The following is a 26,746-nucleotide window of genomic DNA, read 5'->3' as shown; positions in this document are numbered from 1 at the left end:
CTTTCCATGTGCCAGGCAGCCAGGAAAACAAAGATTTGTTGACTCTGGGTACGTAGTTATCACCCAGTAACATGAAAAATATCCAAGGGATTAATACAGGTTACTAAATATAAGGAATTGGAAAAATGTCTCCTTTACTTTTATCTTAAGGTGATGTCCCTTTCTTGAATATTTTTTCTGTACTTTGAATATTTTTTCAAAGTACTTTGTAGATACTATCTCCTTATATCAGCATTTCTATGAAGTAAAGGACCGTCATCATCTTTCCTGTTTTCCAGCTAATAAATGGGGAGTCAACAGATGAGGCAACTTGCAGACCATTCACTGTCACATCTGCCCACACAGATGCTTTCTTGCTTCACATGCTGTCCCAGTCTCTTCCTCTTTCCCTATGGAGTGTCCAACTTCTCCAGAGCCAGGCTCTGCTTAGAGCACTTTGCAGACTGTTTTCATGTAGGTCTGACGGTTGTAGTGTGATTTCCACAGCAATAAACGGCACTGGCCGTCGCACAGTCCTGGGAAAGCTCCAAGCAGTGCGGGGCTGGCTGCTCCCCAGCCACTGCCTAAACTTTCCTCCCAACTTACTTCTCTTCAGGCCAAATAAATTAGACACCTGGACATTGGGACAGAAAATCAAAATGCCCACTTACTGGAGCACAAAGGTAAGACTAAAGGGAAACGATCTCCCTAGCTCTTCCTCTCAGTGTTCTCCAGGATATTCCCAGAGAGTTTAGAAAAAGGGATAGATTCAGGCCCAAGAGGTATGATGGTCTGCTCTTTCCTTGGGGCAAGGCCTGGCTGCTCACAGGGAAAAGCTGGAGAACGGTGTCCTTCCGTCAGTTTGGACTGAATGTGACCTTGTGCTATCATGTAAGCAGCCCTGGGGTCCTTTAATAGCTCTTGCCCCTCATTTCTAATATCACAAACAAATCTGAAACAATTTGCCTCTGTGGGTTTATTTGATATAGTTTATATGAGAGCTGTATTATCAGGGTCTCCCTTCTCCATCTTTCCCTACACCGACATGGGCACCTTACCATATTATCACACCCCAAATCCCTATCCAGAGTGATAGTTACTTTCCTGATACAAAGAAAATAAGATGTAGTTTCTGGCCTCAGGGAACTTACAGGTGAGTAAGTTCATCTACTACCTTGGCAAGACTTAAACTTTTTTTCATTCACTGGTTCAATAAACAGGTAATAAACACTTATGTGCTAGGTTCCTCCCTAGGCACTAGAGATACAAAGATAAACAAGATGTAGTTTCTGACCTCAGGGAACTCATCGATGAATGAGGAAGTCAGAAAACAAGTAATTATAAATTTTATAGGTGATATAAGTACATTGAGATGGAAGCAACTAATATTCCCTAATGAAGGCCAAGAAAATCTTCTTAAAGGAACTGATGAGAGTTGACTATTGAGAGAATAAATCGGCATTTCCCAGGTAGACAGGGGGGAGGGGTTGTCCAGGCTGACAGAGCAGCTCCAGAAACTTCAGTAGTTTGGGAGGCCTGGAGGGCAGACACAGAGACAGTCAGGCCACGGAGGGTCTTGCATGCCATGTTGAGTTTGAATGTTTTTGGTAGGCTGGTGTTTCTTAACTTTTTGGCCTTCTTTAATGTTATTTAACATTTCAAAATAGTTTATAAAATATACAGTTGTTTATGGTGTTGCACATGCTTTAAAATCTGTACATTTCCTCTGTTCCTCCTGCAGGAGCGTCTCATAACCTCTCTTCCAAATCCCTGGCACAGGAAACGAGGCGACATGGAAGGATGCATGGGGGAGAGGCAGATGCTAGACCTGGTTCATTCATGATGCTAACCCCTTCCTAGCACTTCCTTACGCTACAGAACCTGGAGGAAAGCCGAAGGTTCTTCCTAGGCTTCCTTGAAGGCAAGGGTCTGAATGTTTCTGAGGCCGCATCAAATTCACCTGCCATGTGAAACCTCAAATGCATTCATAACTATTGTAGGAAAAATAACAGCGCTTGGGGGCTGGAGCAGCTGGGACACAGGTTCTATTGTCTAGTCCCTGATGTCACAGTCTTAAGTGGCAGGTGGTAACTTCAGTGGTTTTTTTCAGGTTCAGTCCTGTGGTACTTTTATGATACTTCTCTTCACATCTCTACTTTCCTAGAAATTCTATAAACTCCCTAAAACCCAGTAATAAGACCCTTTCTGCTTTAAATTAGTTAGATTCTGTTTGTTTGTTTGGGTTTTTTTTGCCATAAGAATCTTATAGAGCAGAAAAGTTAAATGAATATATATATAATTCTTTAAAAATATAATTTTATAGATTTCAGAGAGGAAGGGAGAGAGACAGAAACATCAACGATGAGAATCATTGATCGGCTGCCTCCTGCACACCCCCTACTGGGGATCGAGCCTGCAACCTGGGCCCTTGACCGGAATCGAACCCAGGACCCTTCCATCTGCAGGCTGACGCTCTAACCACTGAGCTACTGGCTATGGCTATATATATATAGTTTAAAAGCTCCAGTATGAAAGCTCTAGTATTTTTATTACAGGTGAGCTAATGGATTTTAGACAGATCTGTACATGTATTTGTGAAGTAGTCCTGGAGGAATTTGTTAGTCAAGACATTTTTGTTTGTTTTTAGCAGAGAAATTAGGACTGTTCATGACCTGTTCCTGGATTTAAAATGAGCTTTCTTGTGTGAAGAGAGATACTGTTTCATAGAAAATTTTCTACTTTCACTAAATTGTGTTTTATTCACTGCTCTTTCCCCAAATCCATATGCCCCCTGAAGAGAATCTTCAGCCTCACTCTAGCAGTGTCCTTTTGGCCACAGACCCTTTTGGGAACCTGGTAAAAGCTTATGGACATCCCACCTCCAAATACACGTACAAATATATTCCCATAATCTACATAGAGTATCAGGACATTGAAGTTAAAGAGACCTTTGTCCACTCCTTACTCCCGTGAAGTTTATTCATTATTCTAAGGTCAAAAACTCCGATTCTGAAATGAAAGAAGTCTGTTCCAAAAACCAGCATGTGACACCTCCTAGGATGAAGGGACAATTTGGTTCAAAACCAGAAAACTTTTAGAGACTTAATTTGCTATATTTCTCACAACCACAAGTTTTTAAAAATTATTTTTTTTCAGTATCAGATAATTATAAACAACCCATTCCTCTTCTCCCCCCAACACTCACCATGTTTTGGGCTGAGAATGGGAAATGGATCTCCTAGTTTCCAGAAGAAATACATAAAAGTCAGCCATAAGAGACAGGAAAAAAGCAGTCGCTGTTTGTGCACTGAGAAAGAGGAGACAAAACTAAGGTTAAATAGATACAAGCTAAAGAGCTTGCTCTACTTAAAAGCTATGGGATAACACTAATTAATATTTGGCTGGCTTGTTCACTTGGCAAATGAGCGATGGAACAATGTTATTTTTAGAGAAAGCATGCTTATCACTTTAAGAGAAATTTGGCTAAAATTAAGCTGTGGGTTGAGTTATGGGAGATGATCTGACAGAACCAGAACTGTGGCAGGACAAATAACCTAACCGTTCACTCAATATTTATTTTGTGCCAGCCCTTTAAGATGCTGTGTGTGAGGTGGCCCCAAACAACAGCTCCTGAGGGTCAAACACTCACACAGGCGGATGTTGCTCACAATAAAATAGCCGATGTAGAAAGGCACCAGGAAGACCAGGATCAGCAGAATGACGCACAGGTTCAGTTTCCAGTGGAAGTAACGGGAGCTGCAAGACACGGCAAAGCCCGTCACTAGGAGGGAAGGGCAGCAGCTGTCATTCTCGTTAGTCTTCCAAGGATCTCTTGCTCTTTGAACTCAATACTGAATATACCCATCTAACTAGTCAACTAGCCTGCTATTACCTGCTCATTTATAGAGAGAAGAAAAAAAGTTCCAGAAGGTATATATATAATCATCTTAACCTCTTAACATTTCACTTATTAAAATGAGAATGTTAGTGTTCTAGTTATATTCATAGACAATGTATAATAATTATATGAACATATATTATTACTGGCACAATGACTATTGTCTCACTCACCACTGGCAGTCTTATTCTAATATGAGAATTAAAAAAATGTTAATAGTAATGTGTGCTATAAAGACTCAGAAATACTTCTTCTGTACCTTGTGGGTATAGAACTAAACATCTGATTTATATGACTTTATTATTGCACCTAAATATGTTATTTATTAAAATATTTTAGAATTTTTATAATCATTTTATTGAGACATAATTCACCATTTAAAGTGTACAATTCAGCCCTAACTGGTTTGGCTCAGTGGATAGAGTGTCAGCCTGCGGACTCAAGGGTCCCAGGTTCGATTCCGGTCAAGGGCATGTACCTTGGTTGCGGGCACATCACCAGTAGGGGGTGTGCAGGAGGCAGCTGATCGATGTTTCTCTCTCATCGATGTTTCTAACTGTCTATCCCTCTCCCTTCCTCTCTGTAAAAAATCAATAAAATATATTTTTTTAAAAAGTGTACAATTTGCCCAGCCGGTGTGGCTCAGTGGTTAAGCATCGGTCATAAACCAAAAAGTCACAGTTCGATTCCTAGTCAGGGCACATGCCTGCGCTGCGAGCTTGATCCCCAGTGTGGTATGTGCAGGAGGCAGTCGATCAATGATTCTATCTCATCATTGATGTTTCTATTTCTCTCTCCTTCTCCCTTCCTCTCTGAAATCAATAAAAATATATTTAAAAATAAATTTAAGAAAAAAAATAAAGTGTACAATTCAATGGGTTTTAGTATCTTCAGAGAGTTGTGTGACCATCACTATTAATGTCAAGCATTTTCAACTCTGCACAAGGAAATCCTATACCCATTAGCAGTCACTCCCTCTTACCACCTTCCCAGCCCCAGGAAACTTTCTGTCCATACCGATTTGCTATTCTGAACATTTATTAGAAATGGAATCGTGTAATATGAGGTCTTTAGTGACTGGTTTCCTTCACTTAGCATAATTTTTGTTTGTTCGTTTGTTGATCCTCACCCGAGGATATTCTTTCCATTGGTTTTTTTTTCAGAGAGTGGAAGGGAGGGAGGGGGAAAGAGAGAGAAACACTGATGAGACATCAGTTGGTTGCTTCCACTTGCTTTCTGACTGGGGTTGGGGATTGAACCTGCAACCCAGGGATTTGCCCTTGACAGGAACTGAACCCGAGACCCTTCGGTGCATAGGCCAACACTCTAACCACTGAGAATACCAGCCAGGGCCAGTTAGCATAATTTTTCAAGGTTTATCCATACTGTAGCACCTATCAATACTTCATTTCTTTTTATGGCTGGATAATTTTCATTCCATTGTACAGATAAACCACATTTTGTTTATCCATTCATTAGCTGGTGGACATTTGGGTTGTTCTTCTTTTTAGCTATTATAAACGTGATGCTATGGACATTTCTGTATAAGTTTTTGTGTTAATATATGTTTTTATTTTTATTAAATACCTAGGAGTGGAACTACTGGGTCATATGATAACTCTGTATTTAATTTTTTAAGGACTACCACTGTTCTCCAAAGTGGCTGCACCATTTTAATTCTCCCTGCAGTGTATGAGGGTTCCAATTTCTCCGTAGCTTTGCCTACACTTGTTACTGTCTTTTTTTTGTGTGTGTTAATCCTCCTCCGAGGATACTTTTTCCACTGATTTTTTTAGAGAGGGAGGGAAGAGACAGAGAGAGAAACATAGATTGGTTGCCTCCCACGTGCACCCCTGACTAGCACCAGGGATTGAGCCTGCAACTGAAATACGCACACTTGATCAGAATTGAATCTGAGACTCTCCAGTCCACAGGCCAATGCTCTAACCACTGAGAAACCTGGCTAGGGCGTTACTGTCTTTTTGATTATAGCCATCCCAGTGGGTGTCAGGTGGTATCACATTGTGGTTTCTTTGATCTGCTGTGGAATATCTTTTCATGTGCTTATTGGCCTTTTCATCTATTTGGAGAAAGGCTTAGCCAGATCCTTCGTCCATTTTTCAGATGTGTTATTTGCCCTTTTATTACTGAATTGTAAGAACTTTTATATACCCTAGACAGAAGCCCCTTTTCAGACATGTGAGTCCCGTATACTGTGGACTCTTCCAGTCCAGGTCGGCTTAGGTTTATTTCTTTAATTGTCTGAGTTAGGACTGTAGCAAGTGCTATCACACTCTGCATTCCCAGACCACAGGCACCCAGATCTAAGTTCTCTAAGGATGAATTAATTTGTAGCATTGCAGCCAAAAACATCCCACCTTTATTTTCAATCTTGTTTCCAGTCATTCTTTTATTTTTGTAAAGAGTTTTAAATAGATTTCTAGAGAGAGAAGAAGGGAGAGGGAGAGAGAGAGAAACATTTGTGTGAGAGTGAAACATTGATGGCTGCCTCTGTACTCAACACATGCCTGGGTTGCGGGCTCAATCCACAGTGGGGGGTGTGCAGGAGGCAGCCGATCCATGATTCTCTCTCACCACTGATGTTTCTATCTCTCTCTCCCTCTCCCTCTCTGAAATCAATAAAAATATATATTAAAAAATAAAATAAAGAAACCCTTAACTTGGAGGAATTCTGATCTTCTCAAGTAGAGATTTTTCAATCACCAGCACAATGTGGAAGGCCGTTACGGGAATTCAGTCAGGGAACAGCTGAGAAGAAGTAAAACTTCTAGGAGTGAAGCCTCGGTAGGATGAGGCTCTTAGAAACTTATTCTCAATTAATATCTCAGAGCTAATGGTCAGACTTTTCCCTGCTATTTCACAATCTCTGTCAAACCAGTTACTAGGTGGGTGACACCCGTATTTGGTGTTATTATAGCGCTGAGACTAAACTACCCACATGTTGGATTTTTTCAGCTATGGGATCCAAGACAGTTATCTACTGCAAAGAAAGTCACACGGGTCTCTTCAAGCGGAGAGCCCATTAATACCCTTACTCACCTGCTATTCAGCACGCCTAAGATTTCAAAGATGATGAGCTCAAACATGGTGCAAGAAAACGCAAAAGTCACAGAGAAGATCACCTGTACGACATACTGACGTACCTGTTAAAAGCCAAGCAGAGACTAAGGGTCATTTTCTTGTTTGAAATACTGAATTGATAATCTTCTGGTTATAAGCCAGAAAACTTATTTTGAAGAAATTCTCAAGTCATTAGAAAGAGGGCCACAAAAGTAACTTGCCTAGAGCTAAAGAAATAGATGAAAGTAGGTAATGGGAATGCAGATTGGTGCACCATGTGGAAAACAGTATGGAGTTTCCTCAAAAAATTATAGTGCAGTGAAGGTCTGGGGGAGGGGATGGGAGCAGGGTACAGGGGGTCAATGGGGTGGGGGGGAGGGGGACATCTGTAATACTTGCAACAATGAAGATAAATTTAAAAAAATCAAAAATGGAACTCCTTTTTGACCCAGTGATCCCACTTCTGGGAATATATCTGAAGAAACACAAAACACTAATTTGAAAGAATATATGCACACCCATGTTCATTGCGGCACTATTTATAATAGCCAAGATTTGGAAGCAGCCAAAGTGCCCACCAGTAGGTGAGTGGATAAAAAACTGTGGTACATCTACACAGTGGGATAGTACTCAGCCATAAAAAGGAGCTCTTACTCTTTGCGACAGCATGGGTGGACCTGGAGAGCGCTATGCTAAGTGAGTTAAGTCAGCAGAGAAAGATGAATATATGATTTCACTTATTTGTGGAAACTAATGACCAAAATAAATAAACAAACAAAACAGAAACAGATGCATAGATACAGAGAACAACTGACAGCTGTCGGAGGGGAGAGGGGTTGGGGGGCTGGGTGAAATAGATAAAAGGATTAAGCAATAACCGCCCCCCCCCCCACCCTGATAGATACAGACAGCAGTATGATGATTACCAGAGAAAAGGGGGGTGGGGTAGGTAGAAGAGGGTAAAGGGGGACAAACAGCGACAGAAGTAGACTTCGGGTGGTGAACACACAATATAATTTACAGACGATGTATTATAGAATTGTACACTGAAACCTATGTAATTTTATTACCTAACATAACTTCAGTAAAATATATTAAAAATAAACTAGAAATTAAAAAAAGGAAGTAGGTGTACTTCTGCATCCTGGGTCACTATTACCATCCTCCTCCTGCGAAGGGGGAGTGTAAGGATAAGAAAGTGAAGTGACAGGGTCACAGCGGCACTTAGAATTCCTGACACGGACAATCAAAATGGCAGATTCATGTCCAAAGGTTAGAGCTAAAAGGGTTTCTCCAATGCTCTGCAGACCTTGGGCCAGTTCTGGACCCTCCCCTGGGAGGCCTTAAAGTCTTGAGCAGAACAGAAACTCTAGAAACTCTAGAATCCCGGGCTCTTTCAGACAATAGCCCCATCTCCCTAGGGAAGTTTATTGGAGAACAGCCTAGGAGTGACCTCAAAGTAGTCTGTAACCATGGAGCTTTCACTAAACGGGGAGGATCGATTAGGAAAAGTCCAGTCGAGGTTGGTATTTTTCTGGATTCAATGATTTTGGTATTAATTTAGGAGGTAAGATTGGTCATTAATACTGAAGGTCAGATACCCAAATGAACAGGAACATTTATGAGACATAAGTTAAATTCTCTCCCAAAGAATAACTGTTTGCTTTGGGTGTGCACACTGATGTCACCAAGGCGTGGCATTTCTTGTTCCTGGCTTCTTGGCTATATACACGACTTGCTTAAAAAACAAACAAACAAAAAGCCAACTAAGCCTAATCATATTCTCCAAGTTAAGAATTACATAGGGCTCATTTGACAAAAACTTCTATCTTGGAAGTGAACATGACTTTCTTTCTTTCTTTTTTTTTTTTTTTTTTTTTAACCTTTCTCTGTCTGGTTTATTTAACATGATCTTTTTTTTAAGGGAGGTATTCTTTCTGCCCCATTTTAAAACAATTTAAATTCATACAATATTAGCATCATCAAAATGATCTCTTCTCACCTCATAGTCCTTAAACAGTTGGCGCATGAAGAAAAGCCACCCAAATCCAAAGAAAAGTATCTGAAGGAAAAAGAAGATAGAAAGTCAGTATACATATCTTTTGATAAATGCCTTATATACAGTATTTATGATAAAAGGTCTGCTAAATAGTTTACTTCAGCTATTAAAGATGAGATCTACTCATAAAAGATCTATTTACTGAAATCCTCAACATTAGTAGATATTAAAATACTCTTCAATCTTTGAAATTATCCATGTTTTAGAATGTGCTTTAAGTTAGACAAAAATTAAAGTATATGTTTTTCCTGTAATCTTTTTTTTAAGTTTCCTTTAAAAAATATATTTTATTGATTTCAGAGAGGAAGGGAAAGAGAGAGAGGTAAAAACATCAATGATGAGAGAGAATCATTGATTGGCTGTCTCTTGCACCCTCCCCCCTTACCCTCACTGGGAATGAACCCGCAATCTGGGCATGTGCCCTGACAGGGATCGAACAGTGACCTCCTGGTTCATATGTCAACGCTCAACCACTGAGCCATACCGGTCGGGCTTTCCTGTAATCTTAATGATAATCCTTTTATGAGCCAGAGAAATTAGCAAATAAAAAAAAAGTCAGTGAAACTTGCTGTTTTACAGATGATCCCTGTTTGCAAGTATTTAAAAAACAATAACAAACTACTTCATGGGAAAGAAGTTAAGATTTAAAAAAAAAGACAAGAAAAGCAGTAGAAAGAGTGATATTTTTTATGTTTTCCTTCGTGGGGCCTTCTTAGCTTCTGTACCATCCTCCTAATCCATATAAAGTGGCTTCCATCTCAATGTAAATCCAAGCGATTGCATGATACCACTCTGTCGGTTTGGTTCATCAGAGGCAGTAGCCACATGGCAGCTCTGCTCAGTGCTCGGGAGCTGGTTTGTTTTCCACTAGTAAATAGAACCTTCTCTCTCTCTCTCTCTCCTTTCTCTCTTCCTCCTCCTCCCCCTCCTCCCCCTCCTCCCCCTCCTCCTCCTCCTCCTCCTCCTTTGTTTTCCACTAGTAAATAGAACCTTCTCTCTCTCTCTCTCTCTCCTTTCTCTCTTCCCCCTCCTCCCCCTCCTCCCCCTCCTCCTTTGTTTTCCACTAGTAAATAGAACCTTCTCTCTCTCTCTCTCTCTCCTTTCTCTCTCTCTTCTCCCTCCTCCTCCTCCTCCTCCTCCTCCTCCTCCTCCTCCTCCTCCTCCTCCTCCTTCTTCTTCTTCTTCTTCTTCTTCTTCTCTCTCTCTCTCTCTCTCTCTCTCTCTCTCTCTCTCCTCTTTTCTTACACTGGCTAGGAACTTTATTGAAGGATAAAATTCTTTATGCCTCCCAATGAATTGAGGAGCAAGGGCGAACTCTTGGGCACAGTTTAACGGAGACTCCTCCTCTTGCTGTGCTGCTCCTACCCACCGAAGTCCTAGCTTCAGCCACATGGAGCTGCCTCTGGCTCTTAGACACAACACTGCTTCATATTAAGACCTTTGCAGACTCTCTCCAGTCCCCTCCTACGTACCCTCCAGGTCTCCATATACCTCTGGAAGGCCTCCTCTCAAATAAAAACAAGTTGCTCTTTTTATACGATCCCTATTCTATCCCTACTTCCCCTATCAAAGCACTTACCATACATTTTTTCAATGTTTAATTTAAATACATACATTTTTATTCAATATCCATTTATGATTTAAAAAAACTCTCAACAAAACATCAAAATACCAAACTAAAAAGTTTTGCACAGTGAAGGAAATTATCAACAAAATGAAAAGACATCATACCAACGGGATAGGATACACCCAATTAGGGGTTAATGTGCAATATATATAAGGCCCTTATAAAATCTAATACCAAAAAACCCCATACAATCCAATTAAAAAATGGCAAAGGACCAGAATAGACATTTATCCCAAGAGTACATACAGATGGCCAACAGACATATGAAAACATGCTCAACATCACTATCATCAGAGAAATGCAAATTAAAACCACAATGGGATACCAGCTTACACCTATCAGAATGATCACCATCAATAAATCAAGAAACGACAGTGTTGTTGAAGATGTGGAAAAAGGGAACCCACATGCACAGTGATGGGATTGTACATTGGTGCAGCCACTACGGAAAACAGTATGGGGAGTCCTCAAAAAATAAAAAACAGAGCTGCCATACGACACAGCAATTTCACTTCTTGGTATTTATCTGAAGAAAACAAAAACACGAATTCTATAAGATACATGTACCCTTATGTTCATTGTAGCATTACCAGTAATAGCCAAAATATGGAAGTAAACTACGTATCTATCAATAGATAAGTGGATAAAGATGATCTCTCTCGCTCTCTCATATTACTCAACAAGAAAAAGAATGAAATCTTGCCATTTGCAACACGGATGGACCTAACAGGTATTATGCTAAGATAAAAGGTCAGACAGAGGCAAATACCATACATTTCACTTACTAGTACACGTGGAGGGAGGGAGCAATATGACAGGAAGACACTAGAGGGCAGGAATGGAAGGAGACTGGGAAGGAGGAGGAATGGTCATGATTTCACTTACATGTGGACTCTAAATGAAACAAATGAACAAACAAAACAGAAACAGACGCACAGTTACAGAGAACAAGCTGATGGTTGAGAAAGGGGAGGGAAGAGCAGGGATGGGAGAAATTTTTTAAAAAATCAAACACTTATTGATGATAAAGTTGTATAAGCTAAATTAAAAAGAAGAAAAAGAAAAACAAATAATAAATGCGCCAGGCACACACTAAGTACCAATAAATGTTGCTGTTAATATCCTTGCTACTTTTACTCAGGGACAGTGAGGTACAAAGTGTGAACAGGGAAAGGGGGAGTGAAAGAAAAACCAGGGAATTTCAGTAACTACAAAATGACTAGGAAACCACAGAAAAAAAAGACTAGAGGCAAGGGTAAATTTTTAAAAACACAGACCCATGTAGAAAACAACTTAAAAATATGTAAAAATAAGTAAAAATAATATGTAAAAAAACCAACTTAGAAATAATGTAACTATTAATGCTGGATAAACATAAGGGGAGGGAAGATATAAAGTTGCTTCAATGTACTAACTTATCTTTCATAACATGAGTCCAAAGAATATCAAAACTGATAAGTCAACTAAGAGATGTAAAAGAACATTTAAGGGTATAAAGTTATATAGAGATATATAAAAGTACAAAGGATATTTAAACATAGAAAGAAATACTAGAACTAAAATCATAATCCTACATAATAAAACCCAAATATGCAAATCGTCCGAACGGCAGAACGACAGGTCACTATGATGCACACTGACCAGGAGGCAGACACTCAATTCAGGAGCTGCCCCCTGGTGGTCAGTGCGCTCCCACAGGGGGAGCGCTGCTCAGCCAGAAGCTGGGCTCATGGCTGGCGAGCATCACGGCAGTGGCGGGACCTCTCCCACCTCTGTGGCGGTGCTAAGGAGCAGCGAGCAGGTGGGTGGTAAGGAGTGAGGGGTCCCGGACTGCGAGAGGGCAAAGGCCGGGCTGAGGGCGCCCCCACCCCCAAGTGCACGAATTTTGTGCACCGGGCCTCTAGTAGAATATAATTAACTAAAAGCTGGTGATAGAGGGGAGGAATGACAGGGGAGGTGGGAAGAGGTGGAAGCATGCTAACTCTTTTACTGCACATAGTAAAAAATAAGTACATACAGACACACACACTATTTTTTAGATATTAGATTGTAAGTTCGGTGAGGACAAGGATCATGTTTGTCTTGTGAATCCACAGTGCCCAGCACAATGCATGCACATAGCAGGCTCTCCATAAATGTTTGCTGTTTGCTAAATGCCGGTTTGTTCTTTAGGAATATTCAACCTTAATTTTTGTGTGTGTAATAATTCCCATGTGCTGTGCAAGGTCCTGGTGATACAAAGATGAGCAAGATAGTCATTACCTTCAAGGAGCTCAAAGTATAGTGGCAAATACACTAAATCAGTAATTTTAATGTAACATCGGACATGCAGTGAGCAAAATATGCACATGGTATGGTAAAAGAATATGAAAAAGGAAGACCAGACCAGTCTGTAGTGGGTTAGGACAGATTTTCCTGGAGAAGATAATACCTTAACTGAAGGAGGTTTTAATTTGGGTTAAAAACCTGATATCATGTGCAAATTTGGGGATTATATGCATTTTCTCCAAAGAGAGGTTCTCAGGTATTCACCACATATTCAAAGTTTTCCATCACTCCTAAAATATTAAACAAATCACTCTGCTAAAGGATGAAAAAGGATTAGGCAGGCAAAAGCCAGGTGGTGGGGGCAGGAGGACAGGGCTTTCTTTCCAGAGAGCAAAGAGCACGATTAAAGACACAGAGGTAAGACCCAGTAAGGCATACACTGGGAACGACACACGGTTTGGTATGGCCGGAAAGCAAAGTTCAAAGAACGAAGTGGCTAAAAGGAGGCGAGAGAGGCCCTGAAGGCCACCCTAAGGACCTTGGATCACAGCCTATAGAGGATGAGGAGTCGTTTCAGTGGGAAAAAGACACGGCTCGGTTGGTCTTCTATGGAGCACGGTGGTGGCGACACTGAAGATACATTTGAAAGAAACAACACTGCAGAAAGAGAAGCCTACAGGAGGCTGTTGCAGAAGAGAGCTGATAAAGATCTGAATGAAGACACTGGTGGAGAGGAGGCAACAGATTTAAGGAGCACTTAGAAGGTAAAATCGGCAGGGAGGAATCAAGGATGAGTGAGGCGCCCAATTTACACAAAGAAGGTTGGAGGAAGAAAAGGTTTGGGAATTGGGGAGGGGGGGGAGGGAAGATGAGCCGTTCACTTTTAGAAACGCTAAGTGCCTAAGGGCCACCCGGGTCACCATAAAGGACAGGGTGTGAGGGCAGGGCTGAGATACACCTGAGTTGAAACCACCAAGCAGGGAAGCCACCAGGAGGAGCATGCAGAGGGGGGAGCAGTATGACCAGAAGGCACCAGAGGGCAGGGGTGGAAAGAGACCAGGAAGGAGGAGAGGAACGGTCCGAGGTCCGAGGAACAACCGCCACCAGGAGGGTGTGGAATCCTCAGACCAAAGGAACAGAGTTTGAAGACGCAGTAAATGAAGCAGGACAGGAAAGTGTTCACAGGATTCGGGAACTCGGTCAGTGCTGACCTTAAGGAAAACAGACTGGACAGGGAGAGGGAGGCAGGAGCCAGACTAGCAGGCCGGGGTGAGGCGACAGAGACCATAAGCACGGATTGCCCGAGGGAGAGCCACGATGAGAGAAAACATTAGGTAGGAGCCCAGAGAAGAGAGCGGGGTAAGGGAAGTTCCCAGCCAGGACGAAGAAGGCAGTGGAGTAAGAGGACAAACAAACAGAAGGAACTGATGGGACACGGGAGGACTGAGACAGGCCAGTAGCAAGGACAAGCAGAACAGGGAAACAGACAGACAGTTAAACAGCAGTTTGCAGCCATTTAGTAAATCCTGACTTCCCTAAACAAGGGACACTTATGAGTAAACTAGAGGCCCGGATCACAAAATTTGTGCACTGGGGGGAGGGGGGGTCCCTCTCCGCCCAGCGTGTGCCCTCTCGCAGTCTGGGAGCCCTTGGGGGATGTCTGACTGACAGCTTAGCCCAACTTCTGGCTGAGTGTTGCTCCCCCTGTGGGAGCACACTGACCACCAGGGGGCAGCTCCTGCATTGAGCGTCTGTCCCCTGGTGGTCAGTGCGCATCATAGCGACCAGTCCACTGGTCGTTTGCTCACTTAGGCTTTTATATATATGGATGGATTGTACTTCTCCCCAACCAGAGGGTAAATAGCTTAAATCACCTTACTCAGGGAGACAGATATCAGAAATCCAATTAGTGCCACTTGCCAACCACAACCAAGGACAGATGAAGTTAAGAGAACAAACCTCATTTTGGTTCATCAGCATAAAGCTGGTGAACAATCTATTGAGATCCTCCCCTAAATGCCCAGCCTTTAAAACCCCTCAAACCAAAGGTCTAAAGCACACACTCTCTCCCAGGAGCACGCCTGCACCTTAACTCCCCCTCTCCCTCTCTCCCCCTATAGGCATGCATCTCCTAAACTAAGGGACCCCACAAGGCTTGTAACCAAGGCAGAAACGGGCAGTGGCAGTTCACCCTGAGCAAACCCCCGAACCTGTCCAAGGATGTCTTAGTGAGCTCACTTCCCCAGCTTTAATGAACATCCTCCAAATTTCACCTGGACTCGGGCTGTGAAATGTTCCCTGCACAAAGTCCAGAACCCGCACAGGACCCTGTGGGCCCAGGAAGACCCGCTCAGGCCAGGTCCCCTTTCCGGTAACAGGCCGAGTTGATGATGTTATTAATTTATCATTAGCAGTAGCTAACCTTTATTGATCATTTAGTATATTCCAGGAACTCTAAGTGCTTAGTGTTGTAAAGCCATTACATCAGGAAAACCTGATAAGGCAGGTTTGTCCTCATTTCAGAGAAAGTTGAGGTTTACAGAAGTTAATCCATTTACAAAAGGTGTCAGAATCAGGATTCAATCTGAAGTCTGTGTGACAGAGTCTAAAAGCGTGTGCTTTTAACCATTTCACAATTAGCTGCTCCACGATCAAAGGCACAGGTGGAGAAAATGGTCTTCAATAGGTGTAGGGAGCACCTGACTCTCTGTCACGGAAGATAGGAGTGGGGAATGGCTGTGGATATAGATAACTGCCTAGGTTAAGAGGGAGGAAGTAGAAGGCGATCACACCTTTGACCTCACTCTTATTGATAAAGTAGGAGGTAAGGTCATCCGCTAAGAGTACCAGAGGTGAGGGTGGAAACAAAGGACTTGGAAGAGAGAGATAAAGACTCAGAGAAATTATGAGGGGAATGGAACAAGGAGCTAATTGAGGTCAAGAAAAAACACACCACGATTCAGTGTCCCTAGACTCATGGCACTGGCAAGCTGCACAATTGCATGATTTTCTACATCAGCCCTCAGGCCCTGAATTAATAATGGACAAACTACAGCAGTGACCCACGTGTGGAGTTCTGTATGTAGGTAAAGAAACAAGGAGGTATGAGAAAGTAGTTTCGAAATATGAATCCAGACAGAGAAGAAAAGGGGTGAACAGATTAGGAGAAAATACCCCTAGACTACCCAGGAGATCCTTTGGCTATTATACATTATTATGAGAAGACATTTAAATTGAGAGTTTAGAGGACTTAAGAAGACATGTCTGAAGTTGGGGGAGTTAGGCATCTAGGACTGGGAGTGGTATGATGAAGACAGATGATAAAAAAGAGAATATATAACACTAAGAGCACCCTGAAATGGATCTTTATTTATTTATTTATTTTTAAAATATATTTTATTGATTTTTTACAGAGAGGAAGGGAGAGGGATAGAGAGTTAGAAACATCCATGAGAGAGAAATATCGATCAGCTGCCTCCTGCACACCTCCTACTAGGATGTGCCCGCAACCAAGGTACATGCCCTTGACCAGAATCGAACCTGGGACCATTCAATCCCCAGGCCGATGCTCTACCCACTGAGCCAAACCAGTTAGGGCTGAAATGGATCTTTAAACAAGAAAAAGAAAATAAGCACAAATGAAAATAAATATGAAAGGGTGGGAAATGGAAGACAAAGAAAAAGAAATCTATACCTTTAATATTTCTTTGTGGGCTCCTTTCACATTGACAAAAAAGCTTAAGACTTTTACCCAACTAATAATAATAATAATAATAATAATAATAATAATGGCAACTGGAGAGTTAAGTCCAAGATAAATATAAATTCTGGTAAAATTATAGAGAATCTAAAAAACACGCAGAAAGAATAAAAGGATTTTCAAACAGTTTTGCAAATAAAAGGTGCACAGCTTCTTATTCAAAAAAGAGGGTTAATATTTTAAAAATTGTACAGTCTTGACCTTGGGACTTTGGAACTGATAAGTCTTATGACTGCATAGAAGGCTCAAAATGTGAGCTAGATAACAGTTGCTTTTATTAACAAAATCACTCCTACATTGAAAATTAGTTCCAGATTTTTTTAAAAAGCTGGTTATTAAAGAACTGCCTGAAAAAGACCCCTTTCTTGAGTCATTTATTTACCATTTTATTCACTTAACAAATATTTATTAGTGCCTACTATGTGCCAGGTCCCAGGAACAGAATGGTGGACTGCTCTGAAGGAGTTTATAATCTATGTGAGAGACAGACAAGTAATTACAAAACAATGTGAACATGTAATTATGTTACAAGGAAAGTCTGTAGGGTACTATGGAAATATGTATAGGGATGTGTAGTCAAATCTGGGAGAGGCTTCTTGGATGTTCATGCTGAAATCTGAAGGAATCAGCCAGGAGAAGGAGGTGGAGGGTATGGGTGAAAGGTCCAGGAAGAGAACAAACTGGAAATCTGAAGGTTGAGGAAGTAGAGGGCTACAGTATAAGGTGAAGTGAAAAATGGTGAGAGCCAAGGCGGGAGAGGTAAGAGCTGGGTTTCACATAAGACTCAAGCCGTATTAAGAATTTGAACTTTTTCCTGTGACATGGTGAACATCTCTACACCGAGATGTTACCTGAGGCTGACTAGCTTCATTAATTTATGACCTGTAATTTCAGACTTTCATTTCAAATAAATCTCTCAGTTCATATAAATCAGGAAAAATAAGGGGCAGGTGTTTCTAAGGTAACCGCATCTCTCTAGACAGGGGCTTTGACTAAGTAAATATTTACTGGGCCTCTACGATCAGCAACTGATCTAGATGTTAGGGACTACAGCAGAGAACAAGAAAGAGAATATCCTGGACCTCATGGAGTTTACATTTAACAAAAACACAAACAATAGTGATAGATGCTAAGGAAAAATTAACACAGGGAAATGAGCCCGGCTGGCGTGGCTCAGGGGTTGAGCATTGACCTCTGAACCAGGAGGTCACGGTTTGATTCCCAGTCAGGGCACATGCCTGGGTTATGGGTTTGATCCCCAGTGTGGGGCGTGCAGGAGGCAGTGACCAATGAATCTCTCTCATCATTGATGTTTCTATCTCTCCCTCACTCTCCCTTCCTCACTGAAATAAATAAAAATGTATTTAAAAGAATAAAAATAAGCAGTGAAATGAGATAGTACGTGGCTGGAATAGAGACTACTTTGATAGGGGTTGGGGAGTCAGGTAAAGCCTTTACAATGTGACATTTTTACTGATACCTAAATAATGATGAAGTAGCCACATAAATATTTGGATATAGAACATTACATGCAATGAATTCTTTGGGTCTTTGTTTCTCATTTGTAAGAACAGGTTTAAGAATTTAATACTACATGTGAAATGCAATGTGTAAAAGTTAAAGTATTAAAGGGCATAAAATATCAGAAAGCCACTTTCTTGGTTCAACCTATCTATCAATTACATCCATGTTAAAAGTCTTAGAGGTGGGGGGATAGAGGGGGTCAACTGGGGAAAAAGGAGACATATGTAAAACTTTAGACAAAAAAGTCTTAGAGGCTACGTGCAATGCCAATTTCCTCACTGACATCTTTATTTCTACATTGAGTAAAAAGAGCTATTTAAATATTGTCATTTTTCTTATATCTGACAAAACAGATTTTAAAACAAAAGCTATAACAACAGACAAAGAAGGTTACTACGTAATACTAAAGGGATCGATCCAACAAGAGGATATAAGCATGGTAAACATATATGCATCCGATATAAGAGCCCCTAATATATTAAAAGAAACACCTACAAAACACTCTTAGAGGTCTTTAAGGGAGAGACTGATAGCAATATAGTCATAGTAGGTGACTTTAGTACCCCATTATCATCACTGGACAGATCTTATAGACAAAAACCCAACAAGGAAACAGTGACATTAAATAACACACTACATCTGATATAATTGATATTTGCAGAACATGGCATCCCAAAGCAGCAGACTATACATTCTTCTTAAGTGCACATGGAACATTCTTAAAGACAGACCACATGTAAGGACACAAAATAAACATAAATAAGTTCAGGAAGTTTGAAATCATATCATCTTCTCAGATCACAATGGTATGAAATTAGAAATCAACTACAATAAGAACTCTTAAGAACATCCAAACACACGGAGGCTAAATACATGTCATTAAACAATGAATGGGTTAGCAATGACAACGGACACCACAGGAATACAAAGAATTGTAAGAAAATACTGTGAACAACTATATGCCAAAAATTTGGACAACTTGGGTGAAATGGACAAATTCCTAGAAACATAAAATACTCCAAAACTCAGTCAGAAAGAATCATAAAATCTGAATAGACCAATAACAATTAATGTAATTAAAGCAGTAATACAAAAAAAAAAAAAAATACCCAGCAAGCAAAAGTCCTGGACTGGATGGCCTCACAGGGGAAGAAATAATGACAGAAAACTTCCCCTACCTGGTGAAAGAAATGGACTTACAAGTCCAGGAAGCACAGAGAACCCAAACAAAAGGAATCCAAAGAGGATCACACCAAGACACATCATAATTAAAATGCCAAGGGCAAAAGACAAAGAGAGAATCTTAAAAGCAGCAAGAGAAAGACAGTCAGTTACCTACAAGGGAATACCCATACGACTGTCAGCTGATTTCTCAACAGAAACCATGCAGGCCAGAAGAGAGTGGCAAGAAATATTCAAAGTGATGAATAGCAAGAACCTGCAACCAAGATTACTTTATCCAGCAAAGCTATCATTCAGAATAGAAGGTCAGATAAAGAGCTTCACGGATAAGAAAAAGCTAAAGGAGTTCATCACCACCAAACCAGCATTATATGAAATGCTGAAAGGTATTCTTTAAGAAGAGGAAGAAGAAAAAGGAACTCTTACCATTTGCCACAGCATGGATGGAACTGGAGAGCGGATAAATACCACATGATCTCACTCATTTGAGGAATATAATGAACAACATAAACTGATGAACAAGGACTGATCCAGAGACGGAGAGGCATTGATTGGACTGTTGGGCCTTGGAAGGAAGGTAGGGGAGGGTGGGGGTAAGGGGGAAAGATCAACCAAAGGACTCATATGCACGCATATAGGCCTAACCAATGGACACGGACAACGGGGGGGGGGGGTGAGGGCATGAGCGGGGGGGGGGGGGGGGGGTAGGGGGTAACATGGGGATAAGGACACTTATTCAACATAAGTACTGGAAGTCCTAGCCACTGCAATCAGACAAGAGGAAGAAATAAAAGCCATCCAAATAGAAAGGAAGAAGTGAAACTGTCATTATTTGCAGATGACACAATACTGTATGTAGGGAACCCCGAAGATTCCACCAAATAAACTACCAGAACTTATAGATGAATTCAGTATAATAGTAGGGTATAAAATAAATACCCAGAAATCAGTTGCATTTTTATAAATCAATAATGAACTATCAGAAAGGCAAATGAAATAAACGATCCTATTTACAATTACATCAATAAAATAAAATAAAATAAAATAAATAAACACATACCTAGATTACACTGTTGGATGTTTCTATCTCACATTGATGTTCCCCTCTCTCTTAAAATCACAAAAAACATATCCCTGGGTGAGGATTAAAACAAACAAACAAACAAAAACCCTATGAATAAATTTAACCTAGGCTGTAAGAAACTTGTACTCAGAAAAATTATAAGACATTGTAGAAAGAAATTGAAGATACAGTAAGTGGAAGCATATATCTTGTTCATGGATAGGAAGAATTAGCATAATTAAAATGTCCATACTACCCAAAGCAACCTATAGATTCAATGCAATGCCTATGAAAATACCAATGGTGTATTTCACAAAACTATAACAAATATTCTAAAAATTTATATGGAACCACAAAAGACCTTGAATGACCACAGTAATCTTGAGAAAGAACAAATTTGGAGGAATCCTATTACCTGATATCAAACTACACTATAAGGCCATAGTAATCAAAATAGCATGATACTGGCATAAAAATAGACATATAGATCAATGGAACAGAATAGAGGCAAGAACATACAATGGGGTAAAGACAGTCTATTCAATAAATGGTGTTGGGAAAATTGAACAGATATGTGCAAAAAATGAAACTAGACCCCATCTTAAACCATACACAAGAATAAACTCAATATGGATAAAAAACTACAATGTAAGAGCCGAAACCGGTTTGGCTCAGTGGATAGAGCGTCGGCCTGCGGACTGAAGGGTCCCGGGTTCGATTCCGGTCAAGGGCATGTACCTGGGTTGCGGGCACATCCCCAGTAGGAGATGTGCAAGAGGCAGCTGATCGATGTTTCTCTCTCATCGATGTTTCTAACTCTCTATCTCTCTCCCTTCCTCTCTGTAAAAAAATCAATAAAAATATATTTAAAAAAAAACAAACAAAAAAACAAAAAAAAACTACAATGTAAGACTTGAAGCCATAAAAATCCTAGAAGAAAACATAGGCAGTAAGATCTCAGACATTTCTGATAGCAACAATTTTTTTGATACATTGCCTGGGGCAAAGGAAACAAAAGAAAAAAAATAAACAAATAGGACTACATCCATTAAAGTTTTGCACAGCAGAGAAAACCATCAACAAAATGAAAAGACAACCCACTGAGTGGAAGAATATACTTACCAATGATATACCTGATAAGGGGTTACTATCCAAAATTTATGAGAAACTTATAAAACTCAACACCAAAAACAAACAATGCAATTAAAAAATGGGCAAAGGAGCTGAACTGACACTTCTCCAAAGAGGATATACAGATGGCCGACACACATATAAAAAGATACTCAACATCACTAATCATCAGAGAAATGGACATTAAAACCACAATGAGATATGACTCACACCTGTCAGAATGGCTATCCTCTATAAACCCACAAACAAGTGCTGGCGAGGATTCAGAGAAAACCCTCCTGCACTGTGGGTGGGAAGGCTGATTGGTGAAGCCACTGTGGAAAGAGGTATGGCGTTAACCTCAAAAAACTAAAAACGAAACTGCCTTATGATTCCACTTCTGGGAATTTATCTGACGAAGCCTGAAACATTAACTCAAAAGAATATATGCAGCCCTATGTTCATTGCAGCGTCATTTACAACAGCCAAGATTTGGAAGCAGCCTGAGTGTCCATCTGTAGACGAGTGGATAACATAAACAGCTGTGATACATCTACACCATGGAATAGTACCTTTTGCAACAGCATGGAGGGACCTATACAGCACCGTGCTAAGCGAAATAAGCCAGTCAGAGAAAGGCAGGTGCCATATGATCTCACTCATATGTGGAATCAAATGAACAAAATAATACTAACAAGCAAAATAGAAAAAACTCATAGAGAACAAACAGGCTAAGAGCTGTCAGAGGGAAGGGGGTCGTGGGCCTGGGTGAAAAAAGTGAAGGAATTAAGCAAAACACACACACACACAACCAACCAACGAAACAAACAAACCAGAAAACCCTCATAGACTCAGACAACAGTATGGTGATTACCAGAGGGAAAGTGGGGTGGGGTAAGGCAGAAGGAGGTACAGGGGGAAGAAATGGTGATGGAGAGGCCTGACTTAGGGTGATGAATACACAATACAGTATAGAGATGATATATTATAGAATTGCACACCTGGAACGTATGTAATTTTATTAACCCAAGTCACCCCAATAAATCCAAGAGAAGTGTAAAAAAATAAAAGGTAGTTTAAATTACTGGAAAACGAGGGAGGGGAAGATGTGCGAGCTTCTCCAAATATTAAGAGTTGGCCAACAAATGTTTACTGCGTGCTTGCACCTGAGGGGGATCCAGCTATGAACTCGGCAGGACCCGAACAGCGCGGGCAGCCAAGAGAGGATGGATGCTGTGTTCTCGTCCAAAGAACCTAGCACTTTGGGGATCTCTCCAGTGACAGCGTCCACACCGGGATCCAGCGTTTGACAGCGAACCAGCAGCGCCCACGTGTCCCCAGGAGCCTGCTCCGATTGGCCCGCCGCGCACGGCGCCGGAACCACACCTTCCCCGATTCATGGGTCAGGGGCGCAGGCGGGAGTTTCGGGGACTACTCCCTCCTCTCTGAGGCCGCCCGACCCCCCCCAAACAGGACAGGAAAGTGGGGGGCAGGGAGAGTGGCTGGAGGCTGGGTGGGGTGCGACTGCCGCAGGCCGCCTCCCGACAAGAGCGTACAGCCGGACGCAGCAAACCCCCAGCCCTCCCCGAGCTCCGCGCACGGTCGAGGCGGCGCAGGCGGCGAGACACCGGCCAGCCCGCACCGCTGAGCCGCAAGGAGACGACTCTGTGGTCGGAAAAGTGACGCCGGGGGCCCGGGCAGGAGGCGGGGCTCACCTGGGAGGTAATCATAATGCTGGAGTCTATTAGGAAACTCATGGTGACGTGCGGGGAGAGCGCGTGCCTCCATTGCCCGCTCCCCGCGACCGCAGCAGCCCAGCCCCTTACATCTGTGGCCTTCGCCCCGGGCGTCTGCTGGGACTGAGGCCGCTCAGCCTGACGCCATCAAGCTGCGCCCGAGCCAGCCAATCAGCGACGAGACCGACTGCTTCTCTGTCCAGGAGTGGGCGGGACGGGCGCGGGTTGCCTAGGAGACGGGGGCGGGGCCAGGAAGACACCGCTCTGGAGGCGGGGCTTAATTGGAGGTAGCCTGGCTGGAAGGCTCCGGGAGATCAGACACTGGTTTGAAAATCCAGAAGCCGAGGTAATGCAAGGTAGTATTTCATTTCTGAGGCTGAAGGAGGTGGGGCCTGACCTAACATCTTATTTTAAGTGGTAATTCCTTTTTGTAATGGTCAGAGTGGTCATAGCTAATAAGATGAAGTTAATAATGATTATTATAATGAGACCATAAGCCAGGCATTGTGTTCTAAATGTCACAACTTACTAGTACAGTGGGGCCTTGACTTACGAGTGTCCCGACTAACGAGTTTTTCGAGATACGACCCGTCTCTCGCCGATTTTTTGCTTTGAGTTGCGAACTAAAATTCGAGTTACGAGCCAGCTTCAAATACCCCACCGCTAGTTGGCGCAGCAAACGTCATAGTGAATGCCACAGTGAATGCCACAACATCAGCCCAGCATCACGTGTCTCACTCGTTCACAATTGATTTGACATACGAGTAATTTGAGTTACGAGCTTCGTCACGGAATGAATTAAACTCGTAAGTCAAGGCCCCACTGTATACTTGGCTCCACAAACAACAGCACAAATAAGGTGAGGGAAGAGTGAAAGGTAGGTGGGATTTTTAGCAAATCTAGCTAACCAAGTCAATTTCTGGTGTGATAGCAACAACAAAGCCCTCCATCTCCAGGAAGGGAGTGACAATGTCGTACTAGGTACCCATCAGACCGCACCTGGAGTGCTGCATTCTTTGTACCCCGGGTGAAAAGGAATGATGTGTTAATGCACAAACGAAATATTACACTTTGAAGATCTCTCATGCGCCCTGACTGGGAATCAAACCGTGACCTACAGGCTTATAGGTCAAAGCTCAACTACTGAGCCACGGTAGCCAGGCTACAGCCTCATTTTGGATCTGCCGACCTTGGTGCTCACCTGGTAGGCACTTAGGATGTCCTGTCCTAGACCTTGATTGGTTCAGCGAAGCTAGAGTTCACTCTGAATCAAGTGCTTGGCTGTTCTTACCGCCGATTCCTGAGGAATGAAGCTTTAAATAGTTACGTATCCCTGTGCAAGCAACTTCACTCTCTGCACCTTATTTTCCTCATCTTAAAAAGAGGGATAAGTAATAGTAGCTTATTTCATAAAGTTATTACGAGGAATAAATAAGTAGTATACTTAAAACTTTAAGAAAACTAAGTGCTTTCTAGTAAGTATGCAATAATTTTACCCATTATTACTATTATGAATTTCCATTCAGAGTTTTCCTTTATTATTAATCAGTTTAAATGTATATTTAAAACTGGTGGTTGCCAATTATTCACATTGAAATAAAAAGGCTGATAAAAGGAGACATATGTAATACTTTCAACAATAAAGAATTTTTTAAAAGGAAATAAAAAGACTGGTGATTGTATACCTCCTAAAGTTGGAAAGACTCAGAGGCATATTTAAAATATATAACATTAAACTTTCCCCCCATTTATTAAAACTCAGAGGATTTCTTACTAATATGATTCTTCTACAGAATTAATTTGATCCATATAATTTGTGAACAAAAGGGAAGAATAGAAAATTTAAAATTGAATATATAAATGGAAAGTCATACATAAAAGTAAAAGATGTGCATGCCCTTCCATAAGAACTTCCTGCACTTCTCAACACTTACCTTTGGGTGTCCCGCCCTCTGGGCCTGGGCAGGGCCCAAACCTCTCTCTGCCTCCCCACCACTTCTTGCTCCAGGACTAACCTCTGCTCGGGATGCTACCAGTGAGAACTTTCCCTCATTTTAGAGAAGCCCCCACCTTTATCACTAAGTGTGATTTGCCATCATGGCTACGGTAAGATGGTCACAAAGGAGCCCAATACTGGCGTATTTTTAAAATATGTATTTTTTTTTTTTATTGATTTCAGGGAGGAAGGAAGAGAGAGAGAATCATCAATGATGAGAGAGAATCATTGATCTGCTGCCTCCTGCACACCCCACACTGGGGGTCAAACCCGAACTTGGACATGTGCCCTGACTGGGAATCAAACCCTGACCTGGTTCATAGATCGATGCTTAACAACTGAGCCATGCTGGCTGGCTTTCTGGCGTATTTTTAAAATCTGGGATATTCATTCTTATTCTTGATTACTCAGTTCCGCACTCATACCCAGGCACACATACTTTTCCATGTTCCCCAAAATGGGTTCAATGCGCAACATATTTTGCCATATACTTAGAAATATATCATGAGCATTTTCTCATGCTGAAGATTTTTATTGACTCAGTGACATCCATCATATGATTACCATGATTTATTTCACTAGTCTGCTTTTTCTGTTTGCTTGGTTGTTATAATAAAATAATACTGTGGTGAAAAATTTAGTTCACAAAAAACACTTATCCAAGTCTTCAAACTTCTCTGGGCAAGGGGAAATCATTGTGTCTATGATATAGGAAATATTAATTTAATACTCCATTACATATCCATTAAGTCAGACTTACAAATTGTATTCAGGTCCTCTATGTTTTTGTATTCTATTTATTTGTCAAGAACTGAAGGAGGCTTATTAAAGACTCTCACTACTACTGTTTTTCTTTTCATATCTCCTTATATTTCAGAGGGCTACATATGGCCCAATGCCTACTTTTTCAGTACAAAATGATTCATATTATGTCTTTGTTGCATGTTATTTTTTATATCAATAAAATTAAATATTTTTGTTTGGTTTAATGATTCTTCCCTCTTATTTTGTGTATCTGGATTTCTATATTGACTGTATGTTTCTTACTTTTTCCTCTTAGTACTTTGGAAGGCATACATTTTGTTTTAAAATAACACTTGCAGTTTTTCTAAGTATTAACATAGAGACTAAAATAATATTTTTGTACATTAAGAATATTAGAGCCTTCTACTTTCTTATATTTCTCCTCCCTGACTCCCTCTACCTCACATAGTTCCCAAGTTTATGTTAGTATAATCTGGAGTTTTAAACCTCAATTTAAAAAAATTACAATGTGTTAAGAATTATTTATGACACTTGTATTCTGTTGGTAACTATACATACTATAGTTTTGTTTGATTGATTTTATACTTAACATCTTCAGTATTCATCACCAGCCTTTTTCATATTTTACCTTTTTGAATTCTGTTTTGTTTTTTTAAATAGGATCTCAATCTAATGCTTAGGTATGTGGATATGCTTAT

At 41.2% G+C, this 26,746-nt stretch overlaps 1 protein-coding gene across 7 annotated transcripts in view; it reads right to left on the bottom strand.

Moving 5' to 3' along the window:
* The window catches only part of LOC118672763 (Golgi pH regulator), a 47,824-nt gene extending 24,399 nt beyond the window's left edge, over positions 1-23,425 (bottom strand). For 5 of the 7 annotated variants that reach the window (XR_004973204.1, XM_036342525.1, XM_036342528.1 and 2 more), the window contains exons 1-5: positions 23,267-23,425; positions 8,961-9,020; positions 6,938-7,041; positions 3,648-3,760; positions 3,185-3,286 (exon numbers count right to left, since the gene is read on the bottom strand). Coding sequence is in view for 6 of the 7 variants with exons in the window: in XM_036342525.1 (XP_036198418.1) it covers positions 3,185-3,286; positions 3,648-3,760; positions 6,938-7,041; positions 8,961-9,020; positions 23,267-23,308 (421 nt within the window). In the remaining variant the exon portion in view is untranslated. Of the gene's footprint in view, positions 1-3,184; positions 3,287-3,628; positions 3,761-6,937; positions 7,042-8,960; positions 9,021-23,266 lie in introns of all 7 variants that reach the window. The other 2 variants (XM_036342526.1, XM_036342529.1) reach the window with 1 other exon arrangement.
* Positions 23,426-26,746: the final 3,321 nt, after the last annotated feature.

Source organism: Myotis myotis, unplaced genomic scaffold, assembly GCF_014108235.1.
Source record: "Myotis myotis isolate mMyoMyo1 unplaced genomic scaffold, mMyoMyo1.p scaffold_m19_p_18, whole genome shotgun sequence".
In the NCBI taxonomy this organism is placed as follows: Eukaryota; Metazoa; Chordata; class Mammalia; order Chiroptera; family Vespertilionidae; genus Myotis; species Myotis myotis.
The sequence above is the reverse complement of the archived record's forward strand: the minus strand, read 5'-3'. Positions and strand labels throughout refer to the sequence as shown.